Source organism: Hylobates moloch, unplaced genomic scaffold (assembly GCF_009828535.3).
Source record: "Hylobates moloch isolate HMO894 unplaced genomic scaffold, HMol_V3 SCAFFOLD_11, whole genome shotgun sequence".
NCBI classification, from domain to species: Eukaryota; Metazoa; Chordata; class Mammalia; order Primates; family Hylobatidae; genus Hylobates; species Hylobates moloch.
In genome coordinates, this window is record NW_026652286.1 from 81,524,157 (window position 1) to 81,545,445 (window position 21,289).

Below are 21,289 nucleotides of genomic sequence, written 5' to 3' on the forward strand. Positions count from 1 at the left end.
TATAGGCAGAGCAAATACCAGTATTCCCTTGAACCAAATAGATCCTGGCACTATAACCCTGTGGGATTGTCACAGGACTGGCCATACTCATAAGAGGATTAGGGCTCAATACTTTTTTTAAGGCCCTTTTTCACTAAGAATTATTTTAATTCTTTGCTGACTGAATTTGTATCACAGGGAACTCTTTCATGTTCATCTCTCCAGGCACTCTTTTAAAAAAGTGCAGTGATTTGTGGCTTTAAATAACCTCATAGTGCCATCCAGTTTGTCTTTCCTCCAATGGTGAAAGAGAATGGCTGAGTCAGAGCACTGGGCACTTCTGGGAGGGAAATGGAGGAATTATTTCCAGTTTTGCATCAAGCTGGTCATAAATGGATATGCTGATTAGGCACATTCACTTCGATATCCAGGCTGTCTTCTTAAAGAGTAATCCAGACCATTGGAAGTTGAGCAGTTTGTTCTCTTTAAGAACACATCGTGTGCTTGGGATATAATGTAATATTTCTGGATTTATTTATTTTGCTGATTAGATATAGTGAATGTGAGAATTTAAAAGGGAGTAGTTTTTAGACAGAAAGTTAACATGTATTGAGCACTACTGTGTGTTCTCATTTCTGTAAGTTCATTTAATTCTCACAATTTTAAATAAATTATATAATCCCTGTCTTTACAAATAAGAAAACTGAGGGTTAGACGTGTTAATTAAAGGTCTGACTGTGTTGATGCCAAACCAGTGCTCTTTCCACAGTTCCTGGCGTTTAAATGTTGACTGAGTCAACTCTAATTGCTTTTAAAAGTCTGCCTTTGGGGATGGATTCAGTATCATTCATATCTGAGTTTGAATCCCATGGGTGTAATCTTGGTCCAGTCATTTAACCTCTCTTAACCTCATTGCAGAATGAGACTAATGCACTCCACACTGAGGGTTGCCGTGAATATAAATGACATAATCTATGTAAGGTATGTAGCGCAGTGCCAGACTCTGAGGAAGCCCTGGATTCGTGGTTGCCACTGCTAACAGATGGACTTTTTATTTTGTTTTAATCATATATCCAATAATTGGGTCATCTTGGAACAGATAATATCTCAAAATGCTTGGAGGAGAATGTTTTGCTTTTTCTTCTGTTTTTAGCATATCAAGTGATTGCCTCAACTTTCAGAAATTAGTTTTGTTTTTATGGTCTGTGTCTTGGATATGTACTTAATACTGCAATAATGTTTGCTTTCTTAAGGCTATCTGTATCTTTGATACAGATTTTTAAATGGAGGAAATTTATTTGATGTCTTAACTAATCTGTAATTTAACATCTCAGGTTCTATTTTATGCATGATCTCTAGATCACAACTTAATGCAACAGATATTAGAAGCAGTACCTGGTGTCCAGATAGCTGTTAGCTTGCACTCTGCTACCTAAAGATAACCTGACTTTCAGTAGAGGTAGTTTGACGTGGCAGGACAAGCACACGCTGGAGCCAGACATACCTGTGGTGCCTCTCAGTGTCCTCAAATTGTGGATGATACAGCTATAACTTCCTAGTATGATTGTGAAAATTGGATGACCCAGTGTGAACAAAGTACCTTGCATGTGCCTCGTGCGTGGTAGGACCTAGCTACTGATGGGAAGGTACTTACTAATTATACAGATATCTTGATGTTGCCATGGTTTCCTTCATTCTTGAATAATATCACTTTACCAACTCTCTGTTAATTTTGTCCTATTTTAAATGTTTGATTTCATACTGAGTCTAAAGCAAATCTTTGGATTTCTTCTCACCAGTGATACCAAGAAGAAGCAGGGGATGAAGAAGAGGAACAACAGTGAAGTGGAAGACGTGGGACCAACAAGTCATAACAGAAAGAAGGCCAAGTGGGACACTTTAGAGCCTTTGGATACCGGCCTGTCTTTAGCAGAGGATGAAGAGCTGGTGTTACATCTGCTAAGAAGTCAAAGCTAAATACTTCCTGTGCCTGCCTTCTCGCTGAAAGCTTGGTTATGATTGTGTAGGCAAGAAGTTGAAAAACAGTTGATTTGGGGGCACTTAGGTACCATATGCCCCATTCCCAAAGGGCACATTTCTGGATAGAAGCGATCTTATCTCCAAGTCCCTCTCACAGGACATGCTTTGTGCCATCACTGAGCATACTCAGATCGAGGGTGGATGATACCATTTCCTGACCCCGTTTTCCAGCATGTGTTCTGTTAGATTTTTATCCATGGGTTCCTACACCTTGTCATTGGAAACGCTGCCTTTGTTTTACTGGCAAGTTCTGGAGCTCTTGTGTCATTGTTAGAAATCCCTGTCTTGCTTACTGTACAGAAGTTTCTGTTACTGTTAAAATTGCTCATGATTTCGATGTATTTAATATTTTCAAAGAGACTATGATGGACCAGCCCTGAGAAAGAATGAGTATTTTTGAATTGAGATGATCAATAATAAACATATTTCCTATAAAAGAAAGTATTAATGTTTTCATTACGTCCAGTAACATAAGAGAACTCTCACAGGAAGGTTCTTAAGATTAAAGTGCTTGGCCATTTCCTCAAACTGTGAATTTGTCATATTCTTAAGTTAGCCTGTTCTCAAGGATATCATTTAACTTAACACTTGCAGGTTTGCTAGCGATTGTTTATAAAATCGGTAGAAGTTCTGAATATGAAGACTGACTACAACATGGCCTCTCACTGTGCACGTGGTAGCTGCAGGTCCTCTGCAAGTGCTCCAGTCGGCACCTACCACAGAGCCCCACCCAGACTCAGCTCCTGGTAATGAGTACAATGCAAAACACGACAGAGCCTCTTTTTTGTTACAAATAACTCAGATTCTTCAAAGGGAAAGAATATGGTAAAGAACTGAGTCTTGACATGAAACTGATTTTATAGATTTGCCACCTTCTCATGATTCTGTCCCTTTCTTATTTTCCCACTCCGTGCACAAACATTTTCAGTTAACAGGTGCAAATAAATTATAAATACAAGGAAGAGGAATGATGGCATTACACCTGGGTATCTCAAACCTTTTCAACTCAGCCTAAGTCCACGTTTGTCCCAGAAAAGTTTCTCCTCTTTGATATCCTCGTGAGCCGGCACCAACATCATTTCACCATCAAAATGAAGTCAGGTGACACCTCAGCTTCTCCCTCTTCCCACTCTTTGCTTTACTAGTTCTTTTGATGCCTATTCTGTAACAACTTTTTTTTTTTTTTTTTTTGAGGTGGAGTTTTGCTCTTGTCGCCCAGGCTGGAGTGCAATGGCAGGATCTCAGCTCACTGCAACCTCCACCTCCTGGGTTCAAGCGATTCGCCTGCCTCAGCCTCCCTAGTAGCTGGAATTATAGGCGCCCACCACCATGCCCGGCTAATTTTTTGTGTTTTTAGCAGAGACAGGGTTTCACCATGTTGGTCAGGCTGGTCTTGAACTCCTGACCTCAGGTAATCTGCCCACCTCAGCCTCCCAAAGTGCTGGGATTACAGGCATGAGCCACCATGCCCGGCCACGATGTTCTTACCCATTGTTTCTTCTCTATTCTCACAGCTGCTGCCTTCAGTCAGAGTTCATTCTGCCATCATGACCTGCTGAGACCCCTGCAAAATCTGCCTGGCCACTGTCCCTCTGCTCTCACATTTCTCCTACCCAGCCTCCCCTGGGGCTCAGAATTCTCTTCACAGCACGTGGATCTCAGCACACTTCTCTCCAGCTGTTCCTTCTATTATATTACAGTGCCTATCATGCAATGTTACAGACATTTGTTTATATGTCTGTTGCCTCTTTTATATGACAAGTTTCTTGAAAGAGCAAAAGGGCCATGTTTCATCCCCACAGCCAAACACAGCAACTGCCCTATAGTTGCTTAGTGAATTAATAGGAGACATTATAAAACCAGCTCAATTTTTAAAGATCTCTTGTAGCCCATTCCCCTACCACTTCTCGTAGGAAGGATATAGAATGATAGAAATGAGAACTGGATGAAATGTCTATATAGAGAAGAAAGGGGAAAGTAGATGGGAAAGGAATTCAGTGGACAACAACCTGGGTAGATTTTTACAGTTAGAGTTTCTGGCCGGGCATGGTGGTTCACGCTTGTAATCCCAGCACTTTGGGAGGGTGAGGCAGGAGGGGATCGCTTGAGGCCAGGAGTTTGAGACATGCCTGGGCAACTTTGTGAGATCTTGTCTCTACAAATAATTTAAAAATTAGCTGGGTGTGGTGGTGCATACTAGTGGCCTTAGCTACTTGGGAGGCTATAGTGGGAGGATCACTTGGGCCCAGGAGATCGAGGCTGCAGTGAGCTGTGATGGCATCACTGTGCTCCAGCCTGGGTGACAGAGTGAGACCCTGTCTCAAAAAAAAAAAAAAAAAAAAGTTTCTGCTACAGGATCTCTTGGCCTTAAATATTTTCAAAAGACATAAAGATGCAAGAGTATGTAAACTGAAGGTTTACCATTGAATTTACCCTGTATGGTTTCAGATTGTTTTTCCTGACCCAAGTAAGGAATGAAGGCAGTTTACTCCCTGTATATAAATATTGAATAAACATATTGCAAGGCCTTTGGTTCATAGACTAGTTTGAGTTGTATTCTGTCGCTGGAACTGAATGCATCCTGACTGATGTATATGTTGTCGGGGATTTTAGTGTGCAGATTTTTGAAAACTAATTCTAAAGATCAGAATAGTGCTAATAGAAAACTTGGGTAACAAACATGTTTGTAAGTGGGCTAAATTAGCTACTGTTTTGGCTCCTGTCATTTGTACCGTGTGTATGTTTAGTGGTAATAGACCCTGTTTTCTCTGACCTCAGGGGTGGGTACCTGGTTAAAATCTGGGCAGCCATCAGAACCCGTCTCCTAGAGACAGAGATTGGCGCAGCCGTAATACCAGGTGGGGACAATTAGACTCCTTCCCGGCAAGTGATAAGAAATTCTGACCCATGGGGAGTTACTATGAAGGGAGGATGTAGACGTAAGGCCTCGGGCTGCCTCTGAGCGAGTGGGGAGAGTAAGAACAACACACTGAGGCGAGCAGAGTAATGAGATGAAGAAACAGCCCCGGATGACATTGTTTGAGCTCCTGGGCTTCGCCTGAATGTATTTCGTGGGCTTCGTGGTTGTGTCATGAATAAGTACATTTCTTTTTTGCATAAAATATTTTGTGTTGTATTTCTGTCCCTGGAACTGAATGGATCCTAACATACGTGTCCGAGGGGATTTTACTTTGCCAATTTTGAAAACTAGTTAAAGCATCAGAATAGCATGGGTAGAAAACTCATGCAACAATGCATGATGGATTGTATTTTGCACAGCAAATACTCACTCCAGCCCCCTCCCTCCCTTGGGAAACATTCTTAACAGCTCACCAATATTGGGCTTGGTCTCGTGACCGGCTTTTAGCCCATAGAACACAGTAGAAGTGACTGTGGGCTGGTCATACGCAGAGCTTTGAAGCTGCATTGATGTTTCCATCAGTCCTGCCTTACACCTTCAGAACAGCATGAACCGGAGAGAAGACACTCCTCAGTCTGGGCCCAAGGTGAGAAGGCAGAACAAGAAATCCTCTGAGACTTGGGGGTTTATTACAGTAAAGCCTGACTAATACACGAGGTGGGAGAAACACATGACCAGTGAGCAAGAGCAGTCATTCATTCGACAAATGTTAATAAATTCAGCAATTCCCATATACCACACCCTGTGCTTGTGAGAGATACAGTTCCCTCCCTTGCTACTGTGTAGTAGGGGGAAAGAGAGAAGCAATTTCATAATTTGAGTGCACCTTTAAAAGAGCAGGTGGAAAGAGGAAGATTGTTTGAGTGAGGGAATTCTTGCTGGAATGCAGGAAGGAGGGAGGACATAGGTAGTTGCTTGGTCTAGGACCCAGACAATAATTCTTGTTTGATGCTTAATGAAGGCTAAGGGGCCATTCATCAGACTCATGTAAAATGATCCCTAAGATTACATAAGTCTCTGATGGATTCACCCAGCGGCAGAATCCTTTGGAGGACTGCCATCTCATAAGCTTATAACATGGCATTTTAGATTTGTTTGGGGCTGTAAAAAATTGTTAAGTTTAATTAAATGTAATTAATTTTATTACACAACATTTGAAATATGCTGAACATGAAAAGTCACCTCAACTGCCAGAGGCTGCAGGTGTTTGTAGGAAGTGGGGGGAAGGAGGGAGGATGGGAGGTGGTGGTGTAGGTGAACGAGAAAGAGCCTGCAACCCAGATTTCAAACCCTGTTTCATGTCTTTTAAGACCACTTTAAGTAGACATGTAATCATAGTGTGATTTTCTTCCACAGCCCCTGCTGATCCGACAGCCCAGGGCAGACATGTTTTATACCATATTACCCAGTGCCCGCTGACTCAGAAATTCTAACCCATTAGCCTGTGAGGGAGGCTGGTGCTTTCAAAAGCTCTGCCCAAACAGGGATGAATTGAGTGAATAACTTTTTTACTCTCAGAAACTGAAATTTAGGTAGTGAGCAAAATTGGAAGGTTATGAGACAGCCCAGGGAGCACATGATAGGCAAAAAGAGCTCAAAGTAGAAGTTAGTTAAAACTATAGGTGAAAAGAACTGGCAAAAAGACAAGAGTAAGTGGTGAGGGACCTCACTGGTCATAGGACCAGAAGCAATGCACAGAGTAGTGAATCCTGGTCAGGGCTGTCTTTGGAAGACTCCCAGATCCAAGCTGACCCCCTGGTTCTTGTCTCCATGAGGCTTCACCTTTTCATGGGTCTTCTTCTTGGATTCCTGTATAAGTCTGTCTCCTCTGCCTGAGGCGTAAGACCCCGTTGTCCTGCCTGAGCCAGGCTTAGTGAGTCTTTGGGTTTTTTGTACCCTAAAGAGCTTCAGTAAAACTCAGAATACTCCAGTGCAGTGCCTCTTAGATTTTAATGTGTATAGGAATCACCAAACTTAGCAGGTGTGTTTGTGAACCATCCTGTGTTGCTGACTTCTCTAGGAAGAACTTCCTTTGGTCTCCAGGCCATTCCCCCACATCATTGTGATGGAGTTTTCACTGAAGCAAGGCTCATTACTCTATTTATTTATTTATTCAGGAGATGGAGTCTTGCTCTGTCGCTCAGACTGGAGCACAGTGGCATGATCTCAGCTCACTGCAACCTCTGCCTCCCGGGTGTAAGCAATTCTCCTGCCTCAGTCTCCTGAGTAGCTGGGACTACGGGCTCCCGCCACCATACCTGGCTAATGTTTTTGTATTTTAGTAGAGATCGGGTTTTACCATGTTGCCCAGGCTGGTCTCGAACTCCTCAGCTCAGGCAATCTGCCCGCCTCGGCCTCCCAAAGTGCTAGGATTACAGGCGTGAGCCACGGCGCCCGGCCTCATTACTCTTTTTAAATTGCACACTCTGATTCGGTACTTCAGGGTGGGGCCTGAGATTGTGCATTTCTAACAAACTCCCAGGAGATGGTGATGCTGCTGGCATATTTGAGTAGCAAGGTTCCAGTGGAATTAAGAGAGTTATTAATGTCATTATTCACAGATACAGATTCAATCTGAGTTCTGGGAACAGATGGCACAAAAAAATTAGGATAATTCTAAGGGGGTTTAATAAAATAATTATTTGCATAGGAAGGGCAGGGTAAGAAAACCACAAAGCATTGTCTGCCCTGAAGCTAGGAATAGAAGTGTTACCATCCCTCGCCCTGAGGGGATGAGAGAGAGTGTTTAGCTATCAGAATCCGGAAGGAGAGAGAACATAAACACCTGCTTCATGACCTTCAGTTGAGATGAGCTGTCAGGCTGAGGTGACCACAGGGAAGAAACCACAGAATACATACCCTGACCTTGCTTTCCTTCTTTCTAGACTTCTGCCTGGGGTCTGCATTGGCCGTACCTGACCCAAAACCAGAGGGCAAGTCACCTGTAGATGTAATTTGTAGTCTCCCGGGACACAAAGCAAGGTAGAAAAGTACGTATGGGAGAAACTGGCACAGGAGAGACGTAGGGCATAAATAGGCGAAGTCTTCTTTTGTGGGAGTAGGGTCCCTCATCGACTTCATCCCCTCAGCACCTACTGTGCACCAGGCAGGCACTGTATACGGCATTCAACCAAGGTGCCCACAGAGTAGCCTGCCACCGTTAAACATGATGCTCACCTTAGCAGGTGTGTTTGTGAACCATCCTGTGTTGCTGACTTCTCTAGGAAGCACTTCCTTTGGTCTCCAAACCATACCCCACATCGTTGTGATGGGGCTTTCACTGAAGCAAGCCTCATGGCCAGCACCAGCAATCTGTTCTTTCTCAATGTGATTGATGATGTTCATCACTGGAATGCTGAAAGCCTTCCAGTGCTCTTCCTTGGAGAGCCTACCTGTGATGTTAGATGTTTTCTCCAGCACAAAGAGTCCTTGGAGCATTTCTGAGTGTCACGCCTTCAGGTTGCAGCGGGAAGATGGATGCTAGCAGAGCTCTCATCTCTTTTAAAGTGTTTTAATTAAATTCTTGTTCCTGTCACTCCATGGAAACAGCTCTTGTCAACTCACTACCAGCTTCCATCTTGCTATATCCAAAAACAGTTCTTGGGGCTCATCCTAATCAACCTTCCAGTAAAAGTGATGTTCCCACCTTCTCGAAATGCTGTTTTGCTTAGCTTTCAGAGAACTAACTCTCTTCTCTCTCTCTCTCTCTCTCTCTGTCCTTACTGACTACTACTTTTCACTCTCTATTTCTGGTTGCTCCTCATGTTCTTGACTTCTAAACATTAGGGGCCTTCGGGTTGGTACAGAAGTAATTGCAGTTTCAGACCATGAATGTTACATCATTATAACTAGGACCAAACACATCTTTATTAATCAAAATAGGAACAATTATAGTCAATATATTTTTGCCAATGAGAAATAAGTTTGTTTTTTCCTATAGCATAAAAATCCGTGCTTAAGGCTTCAATGAACTTTTCGAAAGCGTTTTCTGCATCCTGCTGGTTGTGAAAAGGTTTTCCCTGCAAAAAGCTTTGATATGCTCGAAGAAGTGGTAGTCGGTTGGTGAGAGGTCAGGTGAATGTGGCGGATGACGCAAAACTTTGTAGCCCAATTCGTTCAAGTTTTGAAGCGTTGGTTGTGTGATGTCCTGTCCAGTGTCATTGTGGAGAATTGGGCCCTTTCTGTTGACCAATGCCAGCTGCAAGCATTGCAGTTTTTGGTGTATCTCATCAATTTGTTGAGCATACTTACTTCTCAGATGTAATGATTTTGCCAGGATTCAGAAAGCTGTAGTGGATCAGACTGGCAGCAGACCACCAAATGGTGACCAGGACCTTTTTTGGTGCAAGTTTGGCTTTGGGAAGTGCTTTAGAGCTTCTTCTCCATCCAGCCACTGAGCTGGTTGTCGCCAGTTGTCATATAAAATCCACTTTTTGTCGCATGTCACAATCTGATTGAGAAATGGTCTGTTGTTGGTGTGTAGAATAAGAGAAGATGTGATTTTTTTTTTTTTAAGTTTAGAATGGTCAGTGTTGAGCTTTTAATTTGGAACAATCAGTGTTGAGTTCTTTGGCAACTTCTCATGTAAGAGGATCAGCTTCGATGATTGCGCTCAATTGGTCATTGTCAACTTCTGATGGCTGGCCACTATGCTCCTCATCTTCAAGGCTCTCATCTGCTTTGTAAAACATCTTGAACCCCCATTGCACTGTATGTTTGTTAGCAGTTCCTGGGCCAAATGCGTTGTTGATGTTGCAAGTTGTCTCCACTCCTTTATGACCCATTTTGAATTAGAATAAGAAAATCACTCGCATTTGTCCTTTGTCTATCATCATTTCCATAGTCTAAAATAAACAAAAACAGCAAGAAATAAGTCCTTAGCAAAAAAAAAAAAACAAGAAATGCCCATTAAAATGATGTATAACATAACCACATTTATTTCAATATGAAACGGCAAATTCCAACAATGCAAAAACCACAATTCCTTTTGCACCAACCTAATAAATTCCCTCCCTGAGTGATCTCATCTAGTCTCATGGCATAAAATTGCATCTATACACTGATTACTCTCAAACTTCTGTCTGTAGATCAACATCTTTGCTTTCCAGACTCATATTCGACTATATTCAACATCTCTATCTGGATGTTTAGTGGGCATCTCATACTTAATATGTCCCAAAATGAAGTCCTAATTTCACCCCCTAGTCTTCCCCTCCTTTTTCTTTTCCATCTCGGTAAATATCTCCATTGTTTGGTGAACAAATGGACTCCTTTTTCTTTTCCATCTCAGTAAATATAATCTCCATTGTTTTGGCTTGTCAGGCTAAAAACTTGAAGACATTCTTGACTTGTCTCTTCCATCTTCCATCCAATTTATTAGCAAATCCCGCCAGTTCTTCTTTTGAAATATATTCAAAAGCCAACTTTTTGACACCAATTCCATGGCAGTTTCTACTCTGTTCCATGCCATGATTCCCTTCTTTTGCAATAACCTCTTAATTGGTCTTCCTGCTTCTACCCTTTCCCTCACACAGCAGTCAAAATGATCATTTTAAATCATAAACTGGATTGTGTGATGACTCTGCTAAAAACTAATGGCTTCCTATCTCACTTCAAATACAGTAGTCCCTCTTTATCTGCAGTTTTGCTTTCCAAGGTTTTGCTTACCTGTAGTCAACTGTGGTCTGAAAATATTAAATGGAAAATTTCAGAAATAAGAAATTCAGAAGTTTAAAATGTGTACCATTTTGAGTAGTGTGATGAAATCTAGCCCCTTCCTGCCCCTTCCTGCCCCATCCTGTCTATGATGTGAATCATTCCTTGTCTAGCGGATCCACACTTACTGCAGTATTCACCCATTAGTCACCCATCTCGGTTATCAAATCTACTGTCAAGATACCACAGTACTTGTGTTCAAGTCACCTTATTTTACTGTATAATGGCCCCAGAGCAGAAGAGTTGTGATGCTGGCAATTCGGATATGCCAAAGAGAAGCCACCTTTAAGTGAAAAAGTGAAAGCTCTTGGCTTAATAATGAAGGAGAAAAAAACAGTATGCTAAGTTTGCTAAGATGTACAGTAATACTGAGTCTTCTATCTGTGAAACTGTGAAGAAGGAAAAAGAAATGTGTGCTAGTTTTGGTGTCACACTTCAAACCACACAAGTTACAGCCACAGTGTGTAATATGCGCTTAGTTAAGATGGAAAGGCGTTAAACTTATGGGCGGAGGACATGAACAGACATGTCCTCTAATGGACGGCAATTGGGTTCATTACTATCTGTGGTTTCAGGCATCCACTGGGGGTCTTGGAACATATACACCTATGGATATGTGGGGACTGTTGTAAAATCAAGTGCCTTTTCCACAGCCTACAAGGCCATATATTTTGTTCTAACTCTAACCTCATCTACTACTTTTTTACACCATTTTAGTTACACTGGACTCTGCTGTTTCTTTTTTGTTGGTTTTTTGTTGTTGTTTTCTTTTTTTTTGGAGACAAAGTCCACTCTCGTTGCCCAGGCTGGAGTACAGTTGTGCAATCTTAGCTCACTGCAACCTCTGCCTCCCAGGTTCAAGCAATCCTCCTGCCTCAGCCTCCCAAGTAGCTGGGATTACAGGCATCCACCACGACACCCAGCTAGTGTGTGTGTGTGTGTGTGTGTGTGTATTATACTTCAAGTTCTGGGGTACATGTGCAGGATGTGCAAGTTTGTTACATAGGTATACACATGCCATGGTGGTTTGCTGCACTCATCAACCCATCATCTACATTAGGTATTTCTCCTAATGCTATCCCTCCCCTAGTCCCCAACCCCCCAACAGGTCCCGGTGTGTGTTTTTCCCCACCCTGTGTCCACGTGTTCTCATTGTTCAATTCCCACTTATGAGAGCGAACATGCATTGTTTGGTTTTCTGTTCCTGTTTTAGTTTGCTGAGAATGATGGTTTCCAGCTTCACCCATGTCACCGCAAAGACATGAACTCATCCTTTTTTATGGCTGCATAGTATTCCATGGTGTATATGTGCCAAGTCTTTGCTATTGTGAACAGTGCCCCAATAAACATACGTGTGCATGTGTCTTTATAGTAGAATGATTTATAGTCCTGTGGGTATATACCCAGTAACCAGATTTCTGGGTCAAATGGTATTTCCGGTTCTACATCTTTGAAGAATCGCCACAGTGTCTTCCACAATGGTTGAACTAATTTACACTCCCAACAACAGTGTAAAAGCATTCCTATTTTTCCACATCCTCTCCAGCATCTGTTGTTTCTTGACTTTTTAATGATCACCATTCGAACTGGGGTGAGTTGGTATCTCATTGTGGTTTTGATTTGCATTTCTCTAATGACCAGTGATGATGAACTTTTTTTTCTTTATGTTTGTTGGCTACATAAATGTCTTCTTTTGAGAAGTGTCTGTTCATATCCTTTGCCCACTTTTTGATGGGATTGTTTTTTTCTTGTAAATTTGTTTAAGTTCTTTGTAGATTCTGGATATTAGCCCTTTGTCCAATGGATAGATTGCAAAAATTTTCTCCCATTCTGTAGGTTGCCTGTTCATGATAGTTTCTTTTGCTGTGCAGAAGCTCTTTAGCTTAAATAGATCCCATTTGTGTCAATTTTGGCTTTTGTTGCCATTGCTTTTGGTGTTTTAGTCATGGAGTTTTTGCCCATGCCTATGTCCTGAATGGCATTGCCTAGGTTTTCTTCTAGGGTTTTTATTGTTTTAGGTCTTATGCTTAAGTCTTTAATCCATCTTGAGTTAATTTTTGTATAAGGTGTAAGGAAGGGGTCCAGTTTCAGTTTTCTGCATATGGCTAGACGGTTTTCCCAACATCATTTATTAAATAGGGAATCCTTTCCTCATTGCTTTTGTCAGGTCTGTCAAAGATCAGATGGTTGTAGATGTGTGGTGTTATTTATGAGGCCTCTGTTCTGTTCCATTGGTCTATATAGCTGTTTTGGTGCTAGTACCATTCTGTTTTGGTTACTTGTATTTGGCCTTGTATTATAGTTTGAAGTCAGGTAGCGTGATGTTTCCAGCTTTGTTCTTCTTGCTTAGGATTGTCTTGGCTATACAGGCTCTTTTTTGGTTCCATATGAAATTTAAAGTAGTTTTTTCCAATTTTGTGAAGAAAGTCAATGCTAGCTTGATGGGGATAGCATTGAATCTATAAATTACCTTGGGCAGTATGGCCATTTTCACAATATTGATTCTTCCTATCCATGAACATGGAATGTTTTTCCATTTGTTTGTGTCCTCTCTTATTTCCTTGAGCAGTAGTTTGTAGTTCTCCTTGAAGAGGTCCTTCACATCCCTTTTAAGTTGTATTCCTAGGTATTTTATTCTCCTTGTAGCAATTGTGAATAGGAGTTCACTCATGATTTGGCTGTTTGTCTATTATTAGTGTATTACTGGTGTCACAAGGAATGCTTGTGATGTTTGCACATTAATTTTGTATCCTGAGACTTTGCTGAAGTTGCTTATCAGCTTAAGGAGATTTTGGACTGAGATGATGGGGTTTTCTAAATATACAATCATGTCATCTGCAAACAGAGACAATTTGACTTCCTCTCTTACTATGTGAATATCCTTTATTTCTTTCTCTTGCCTGATTGCCCCAGCCAGAACTTCCAATACTATGTTGAATAGGAGTGGTGAGAGAGGGCATCTTTGTCTTGTGCCAGTTTTCAAAGGGAATGCCTCCAGTTTTTGCCCATTCAGTATGATATTGGTTGTGGGTTTGTCATAAATAGCTCTTATTATTTTGAGATACGTTCTATCAATATCTAGTTTATTGAGAGTTTTTAGCATGCAGGGCTGTTGAATTTTATCGAAGCCTTTTCTGCATCTATTGAGATAATCATGTGATTTTTGTCATTGGTTCTGTTTATATGATTAATTACGTTTATTAATTTGCATACGTTGAACCAGCCTTGGATCCCAGAGATGAAGCTGGCTTGATCATGGTGGATAAGCTTTTTGTATTTTTAGTAGAGACGGGGTTTCACGATGTTAGCCAGGCTGGTCTTGAACTCCTGACCTCAGGTGATCCACCCACCTCAGTCTCCCAAAGTGCTGGGATTACAGGTGTGAGCCACTGTGCCCAGCCATTGGATTCTGCCATTTTTTCTGCCTGAAGTTCTTGACTCTCAGATGGCCTGAATGGCTCAAGTGTCACCTTATGAGATGCCTTCTCTAACCAGTCCGTGGAAAGTAGCACCCTCTAAACCACCCAGGCATACACCATCCTAACCAAGTACTTACCACTTACCACCGTCTAACATTGTTTTTGTCCATCTCCATGCTATTCTCCTCTCCTACCCCTGCCAAACAAGCTCCTTGATTGAGGCTTTCAATATGTGATGTGCCTGCTTCCACTTTGCCTTCCGCCATGATGGGAAGCTTCCTGAGGTCTCCCCAGAAGCAGATGCTGCTGTCCTTCCTCTACATCCTGCAGAGCCATAAGCCTATAAAACCCCTTTCCTTATAAATTATCCAGTCAGGCATTTCTATAATTATTGTTGTTATTTAGAGACAGAGTTTACCATGTTGCTCAGGCTGGTCTCAAACTCCTGGGCTCAAGTGATTCTCCAACCTTGGCCTCCCAAAGTGTTGGGATTACAGGCATGAGCCACCACATCTGGCCAGGTATTACTTTATAGCAATGCAAAACAGTCTAATACAGTTACTTATTATTGAATGTCTACAGATAACCATTGTTAGTATTTTAGTGTATTTTCTTCTCTATATATGAAAGAATTTATGAGATTATACTATTTTGTAAATTACATTTTTCTCTAAATATTTGGTAGACATTAAATATCTTTTTACAACACAACTTTCAATGACATACTAAAATTTCATTGAATACAACCTAGAAGCAATAAGCACACCTAGTGCCCAGATCTTGGTTTCTCCAAGCAAAGGAAAAAATTGGAGAAACAGCTGATTCTAGAACTGTGGGAAGAAATATACAAGATGAGGCTGGGCATGGTGGCTCATGCCTGTAATCCCAGCACTTTGGGAGGCTGTGGTGGGAGGATGGTTTGAGACCAAGAGTTAGAGACCAGCCTGAGCAACCTAATGAAGTCTCATCTCTACAAAAACTTTTTAAAAATTAGCCAGGTATGGTGGTGCACACCTGTAGTCCCAGCTACTCAGGAAACAGAGGTGGGAGGATCGCTTGAGCCCAGGAGTTCAAGGTTAACAGTGAGCTATGATCATGCCACTGCTGCACTCCAACCTGGACAACAGAGCAAGACCCTGTCTCTAAAAAAAGAAAAGAAAAGAAATATACAAGATGAGCCTGGAGCATCTTGTAGTGCCAGAAAGTAAGAGAGTGTGAAACACACACGAAACTCACAGTGTGAGAATATGCCAAGGAGTACAGGAGCCAAGTGAAAAAGCTCCCAATGGCCAAGGATGAAAGAATTTGAACAACAAAATAAAGTAGTATTGACTTATAACCCAACATGCAAAATAAGTATTCATGAGTCCATGCTGATATAAATGATTGAATACATAAATAATTGTGGGAGTAGAGACAAGTCTCTTGTGCAGGAGAATTCACAATAATTCATGTAGTTGTCCTGTCCTTAAGGGGATGAAACATAAACTCCCACTCCTAAAGCGTGGGCTGTGCATAGTGACTTTCCTCCAAAGAGTACAGCATGAAAAGAGCAAAAAAGAGTAAATTTACAGTGGAAACACCTGAAAAACAGTAACTCTGCCAAGTGATCAAAGTCAACATCAACAGTGATAAGTGTTGTTGATAGCATGTATCTTTGATATGAGGTGATAAGAATGGCACTTTAGGCTGGGCTCGGTGGCTCACACCTGTAATCCCAGCACTTTGGGAGGCCGAGGTGGGTGGATCACGAGGTGAGGAGATCGAGACCATCCTGACTAACACGGTGAAACCCCATCTCTACTAAAAATACAAAAAATTAGCCAGGCATGGTGGCCCATGCCTGTAGTCCCAGCTACTAGGGAGGCTGAGGCAGGAGAATGGCGTGAACCCGTGAGGCCGAGCTTGCAGTGAGCCGGGATCGCGCCACTGCACTCCAGCCTGGGCGACGGAGTGAGACTCTGTCTCAAAAAAAAAAAAGAAAAGAATGGCTCTTTATCTCTGTGGTCTCTCTCCCAGAATACATAACCCCAGTTCAATCATGAGAAAAACATCGGACAAATCCAAGTGGAGAAACATTCTACAAAATACCTGACTGGTACTTTTCCAAACTCTCAAGATCATTGAAAACAAGGAAAATCTGAGAAACGGTCACAGTCAAGAGGAGCTGAGGGGACAAATAAGACATTTGGTAAAAAGTAAGAAAATCTGAATAAAATATGCGGTTTAGTTAATCAAAATTTATCAGTATTGGTTCATTAATTGTGCCAAATATACCATACTAGTGTAAGATGTGAATAATAGGGGAACTGGGTGTGGGTATATGGAAACTCTCTATGCTGGCTTCACAGTGATTCTGTGAATCTAAAGTGGTTCTAAAATAAAAGGTTTATTCAGAAAATGACATACAATAGATGCATCATATTTTATTTAATCTCTTATGATTGAACATTTAAGTGGTTTCTAAATTTTTGCTATTGAATACATTTATGATGAATGTCCTTACAATTACATCTTTGCACACATCCCTATTACTTCCTTCAGAATACGTTTGTAGAAGGGAAATTGTGGGATAATAGATGTGCATATTATAACAGTATTAAAGATTTTGATGCAAGATACCTAACGAGGCCCCCTCAGTTAAAGAATAAGTTAACTCTAAATTACAGTCGAGATGAAGGTTTAGAAAAGACTCTTGGATACTTTTTGCGTCCAAGCCATTCATATCAAATGCCACAAGGAATTATTTTCAACACCCTGAGAAAACCACTTACCAACGTGGAGCCTGTGTTCAGGGGTATGTCTTGCATTGGGGGTCTACTGCTCTTACAAGAGATAAATCAGAAGACTTCACTTCCTCATGCTGTGACCATTCCAGTATAAGAAAATATAAACAAAAAGGGGAATGCAGATCTCCAAAGACTCAGAAGACATGCACGGAGCCCTCCTGCATTTTATTAGGCAATCAGACTAAGAACACTATAGATCCGTGTTTCTTGTAGTGTGGTCCTCAGAACCAGCAGCATCAGTGTCACCTGGAAACTTGTTAGAAATGTGAATTCTTGGGTTCTACCCTAGATATACTGAGTCAGAAACTCTGGAGTTAGGGCCCAGATGTTTGTGGGGTTTCTTTTTTTTTGAGAAGTAGATAAAGTTTTTAGTACATTTTGGCAGGTTTATTGATATGTAATTCACATACCATACAATTAACCCATTTAAAGTGTACAGTTTAATGGTTTTTAGTGTATTCCCAGATTTATGCAATTATCAACACAATCATTTTAAAGCATTTTCATTACCTCATAAGGAAACCCTGTACTCTTTAGGTATCCCCTCCACTACCACCATGTTCCCTAGCCCTAGCAGTCACGAACGTACATTCTGTCTCTGTGGATTTGTCTATTCTGGACATTTTGTATAAATAGAAAAATACCTGCACAGCAAAAGAAACTATCATCAGAGTGAACAGGAAACCTACAGAATGGAAGAAAATTTTTGCAATCTATCCTTCTGACAAAGGGCTAATATCCAGAATCTACAAGGAACTTAAACAAATTTAGACCAAAAAAACCAACCCCATCAGAAAGAGGGTGAAAGATATGAACAGATACTTCTCAAAAGAAGACATTTATGTGGCCAACAAACATGAAAAAAAGCTCATCATCACTGGTCATTAGAGAAATGCAAATCAAAACCACAATGAGATACCATTTCATTCCAATTAGAATGGCGATCATTAAAAAGTCAGGAAACAACAGATACTGGTGAGGCTGTGGAGAAACGGGAATGCTTTTACACTGTTGGTGGGAGTGTAAATTAGTTCAACCATTGTGGAAGACAGTGTGGCGATTCCTCAAGGATCTAGAACTAGAAATACCATTTGACCCAGCAATCTCATTACTGGGTATATACCCAAATTATAAATCATTCTACTATAAAGACACATACACATATATGTTTATTGCAGCACTATTTACAATAGCAAAGACTTGGAACCAACCCAAATGCCCATCAATGATAGACTGGATAAAGAAACTGGGGTACATATACACCATGGAATACTATGCAGCCATAAAAAGGATGAGTTCATGTCTTTGCAGGGATATGGATGAAGCTGGAAACCATCATTCTAAGCAAACTAACACAGTAACAGAAAACCAAACACTGCATGTTCTCACTCATAAGTGGGAGTTGAACAATGAGAATACATGGACACAGGGAGGGGAACATCATACTCTGGGGCCTGCTGGAAGTTGGGGAGCAAGGGGAGGGATAGCATTAGGACAAATACCTAATGCATATGGGGTTTAAAACCTAGATGAAGGGTTGATACGTGCAGCAAACCACCATGGCACATGTGTACCTATGTAACAAACCTGCACGTTCTGCACACGTATCCCAGAACTTAAAGTAAAATAAAATAAATCAATAAGAAAATCTAGAGGAAACTGGTAAATTTCCTTTTCACACAACCTCCCAAGATTGAACCAGGAAGAAATAGAAAAAAGAAAAGAAAAGAAAAGAAAACTACAATATAGACCTGTTGTGTCTGGCTTCTTTCACTGACCATAATGTTTTCAAGGCTTATTCATGTTACAGGAGGTATTCGCACTTCATTTCTTTTTATGGCCAAATCATATTCCATAATTTGGATATACCACACTTGGTTTATATATTCATGAGTTGGTGGACACTTGGGTTTTTTCTACCTTTTGGCTGTTAGGAATTGTCTTAGTCCATTTCCTGTTGCTTTTATCAGAACACCCGAAACTGGGTAATTTATAAAGAAAAGGAATTTATTTCTTACAGTTATGGAGGCAGAGAAGTCTAAGTTTGGGATTGGGGGTTGCATCTGGTGAGAGTCTTCTTGTGCTTGGGGATACTTTGAAGAGTCCTGAGACAGTGCAGGGTATCACATGGCAAGGGGGCGGAGCTGTAACTGCTATCCCAGGTCTTCCTTCCTCTCTGGTAAAGCCACCAGTCTCCCTTCCTGGATAATCTATTATTTCATCAACCCATTAATCCATGAATGGATTAACACATTCATAAGGGCGGGGGCTTTATGATTCAATCACCGCTCAAAGGCCCCACCTCTCAATACTCCCACCTTGAGGATTAAGTTTCAACATGAATTTTGGAGAGGCATTCAAACCATAGTAGGAATATTGCTGCTGTGAACATTTCTGTGCAATATATATTTTCATAATCCTTCAGGTGATTCTAGTGCTTGCTACAGTTTAAGAACCATTATTATAGATGGAGTGGTTACAAGAACAAATAGAAGATAGTTCTTTTTAATAAATAGAGATCATCACCTATCCTTTAGGTCATAAGCCAGCGTAGAAAAGGAAAAACCTAGGTAGTGAAATCTGATGGTGTGTGGTCCAAGGACAGACGTCCTTGTCACTGTAGAGATGCAAGGCAAGGGGATGGGCATGGTGGCTCACCCACTTTGGGAGGCCGTGGTGGGCAGATCACCTGGGGTTGGGAGTTCAAGACCAGCCTGACCAACACAGGGAAACCTCGTCTCTACTAAAAATACAAAAATTAGCCAGGCATGGTGGTGCATGCCTGTAATCCCAGCCACTTGGGAGGCTGAGGCAGGAGAATCGCTTGAACCCAGGAGGTGGAGGTTGTGGTGAGCTGAGGTTGCACCATTGCACTCCAGCCTGGGCAATAAGAGTGAAACTCCGTCTCAAAAAAAAAAAAAAAAGAGAGAGAGATGCAAGGCAAGGTTGGGTTGAGGTGACCAAAGGAAAGGAAGCCCTGGTTATAATGGAAGTGCCCGTTTTTTGACCACTAGGCTACCCCTATTAATTTACTGGCATGTCATTGCATTCTTTTTTTTTTTTAGACGGAGTCTCACTCTGTCACCAGGCTGAAGTGCAGTGGCGCAATCTCGGCTCATTGCAACCTGGGCTCACTGCAAGCTCCGCCTCCCAGGTTCAAGTGATTCTCCTGCCTCAGCCTCCCAAGTAGCTGGGACTACAGGCGTGTGCCACCACACCCAGCTAGCTTTTATAGTTTTAGTAGAGATGGGGTTTCACCATGTTGGCCAGGATGGTCTCGATCTCTTGACCTTGTGATCCACCCACCTCGGCCTCCCAAAGTGCTGGTATTACAGGCATGAGCGGCTGCGCCCGGCACATGTCATTGCATTCTAAAGGTACTGGGGCTATTAAGTATTGATGCTTCTCTTTAGAGGAAATGACTCACAAACACCTGCTGTTTCTACAGTTCTTGAAACTGTATAAAGCCTTTTCTACCTGCACTTTCCTTCTACTGTCACAATATCAATATACTCAGCTACAGCTTAGTCTCCCCATTTAACAGATAAGGCCACTGAGGCCTAGTGAGTTTCGATGACCTGCCTGAAGTCATGGAGCAGGGTGTGACAAAACTGGGAAAACTGGAATCAGAATCACTTCACCCACCCCTAACCTCACCAGAACAGTGTTTTCGATTCTAGCTACACATTAAAATCACTGGAGAGGTTTTAAAAATACTTGTACCCAGGCTCTGTACACAGTGATTCCATTTAATTGGTCTGAGGTGGGGCCTAGGCACTGATATGTTTTAAAAGCTTCCTAAGTATTTTTTTTTTCCAGTCACTTTCTTTAAAAAAATTTTTTTTAACTTTTCATTTGAAATAATTTCAGACTTCCAAAAAAAGATGTGAAATAGTACAAAGCAGTCCTGTGTATCCTTCCCCCGGTTTTTCCAAATGTTAACATCTTACATAACCACAGCGCAGCTATCAAAGCCAGGATATTAACATTGATACAATACCATTCACTAATCTACAGACCTTATTCAAACGGTATCAGTTGCACTTGGTGGATAGTTCTAAATCATTCTGGAGAATTCATTATTTTTAGTTATTCCATCCCTTTAGTGTACTTGAATCTTTCCTAGGTGATCTTAATGTGTGGGCAGGGTTGAGAGCTGCTGGGTGTGGACCGTGGAGCCTGGAGTTAGTATTCTACAAGTAGGCTTAATTGGCTTTACGGTGCATTTTTTCTCCCCGTTCTCTGACATGTAAGAGCTATGTCTGAAAATCTAGTATATTTCTAAGCTATTGTTATACTGCTGATGGGATGAATCATTTGAAGATTTCTGACTATTTTTATGAAGTGACAGTTATATCTGCTGGGAGGAGAAATGAGCCCTAGTTATATTCATAGCAACGTTACTGCCACCCAGGTGAAAAATGGAA

At 41.4% G+C, this 21,289-nt stretch overlaps 1 protein-coding gene across 1 annotated transcript in view; it reads left to right on the forward strand.

Moving 5' to 3' along the window:
* DDX10 (DEAD-box helicase 10) overlaps positions 1 to 2,460 on the forward strand; it is a 278,803-nt gene extending 276,343 nt beyond the window's left edge. The window contains exon 18 of the mRNA XM_032167320.2: positions 1,779 to 2,460. Coding sequence (XP_032023211.1) covers positions 1,779 to 1,956 — 178 coding nt within the window. The 3' untranslated portion in view covers positions 1,957 to 2,460. The remainder of the gene's footprint in view (positions 1 to 1,778) is intronic.
* The last annotated feature ends 18,829 nt before the right edge of the window (positions 2,461 to 21,289 follow it).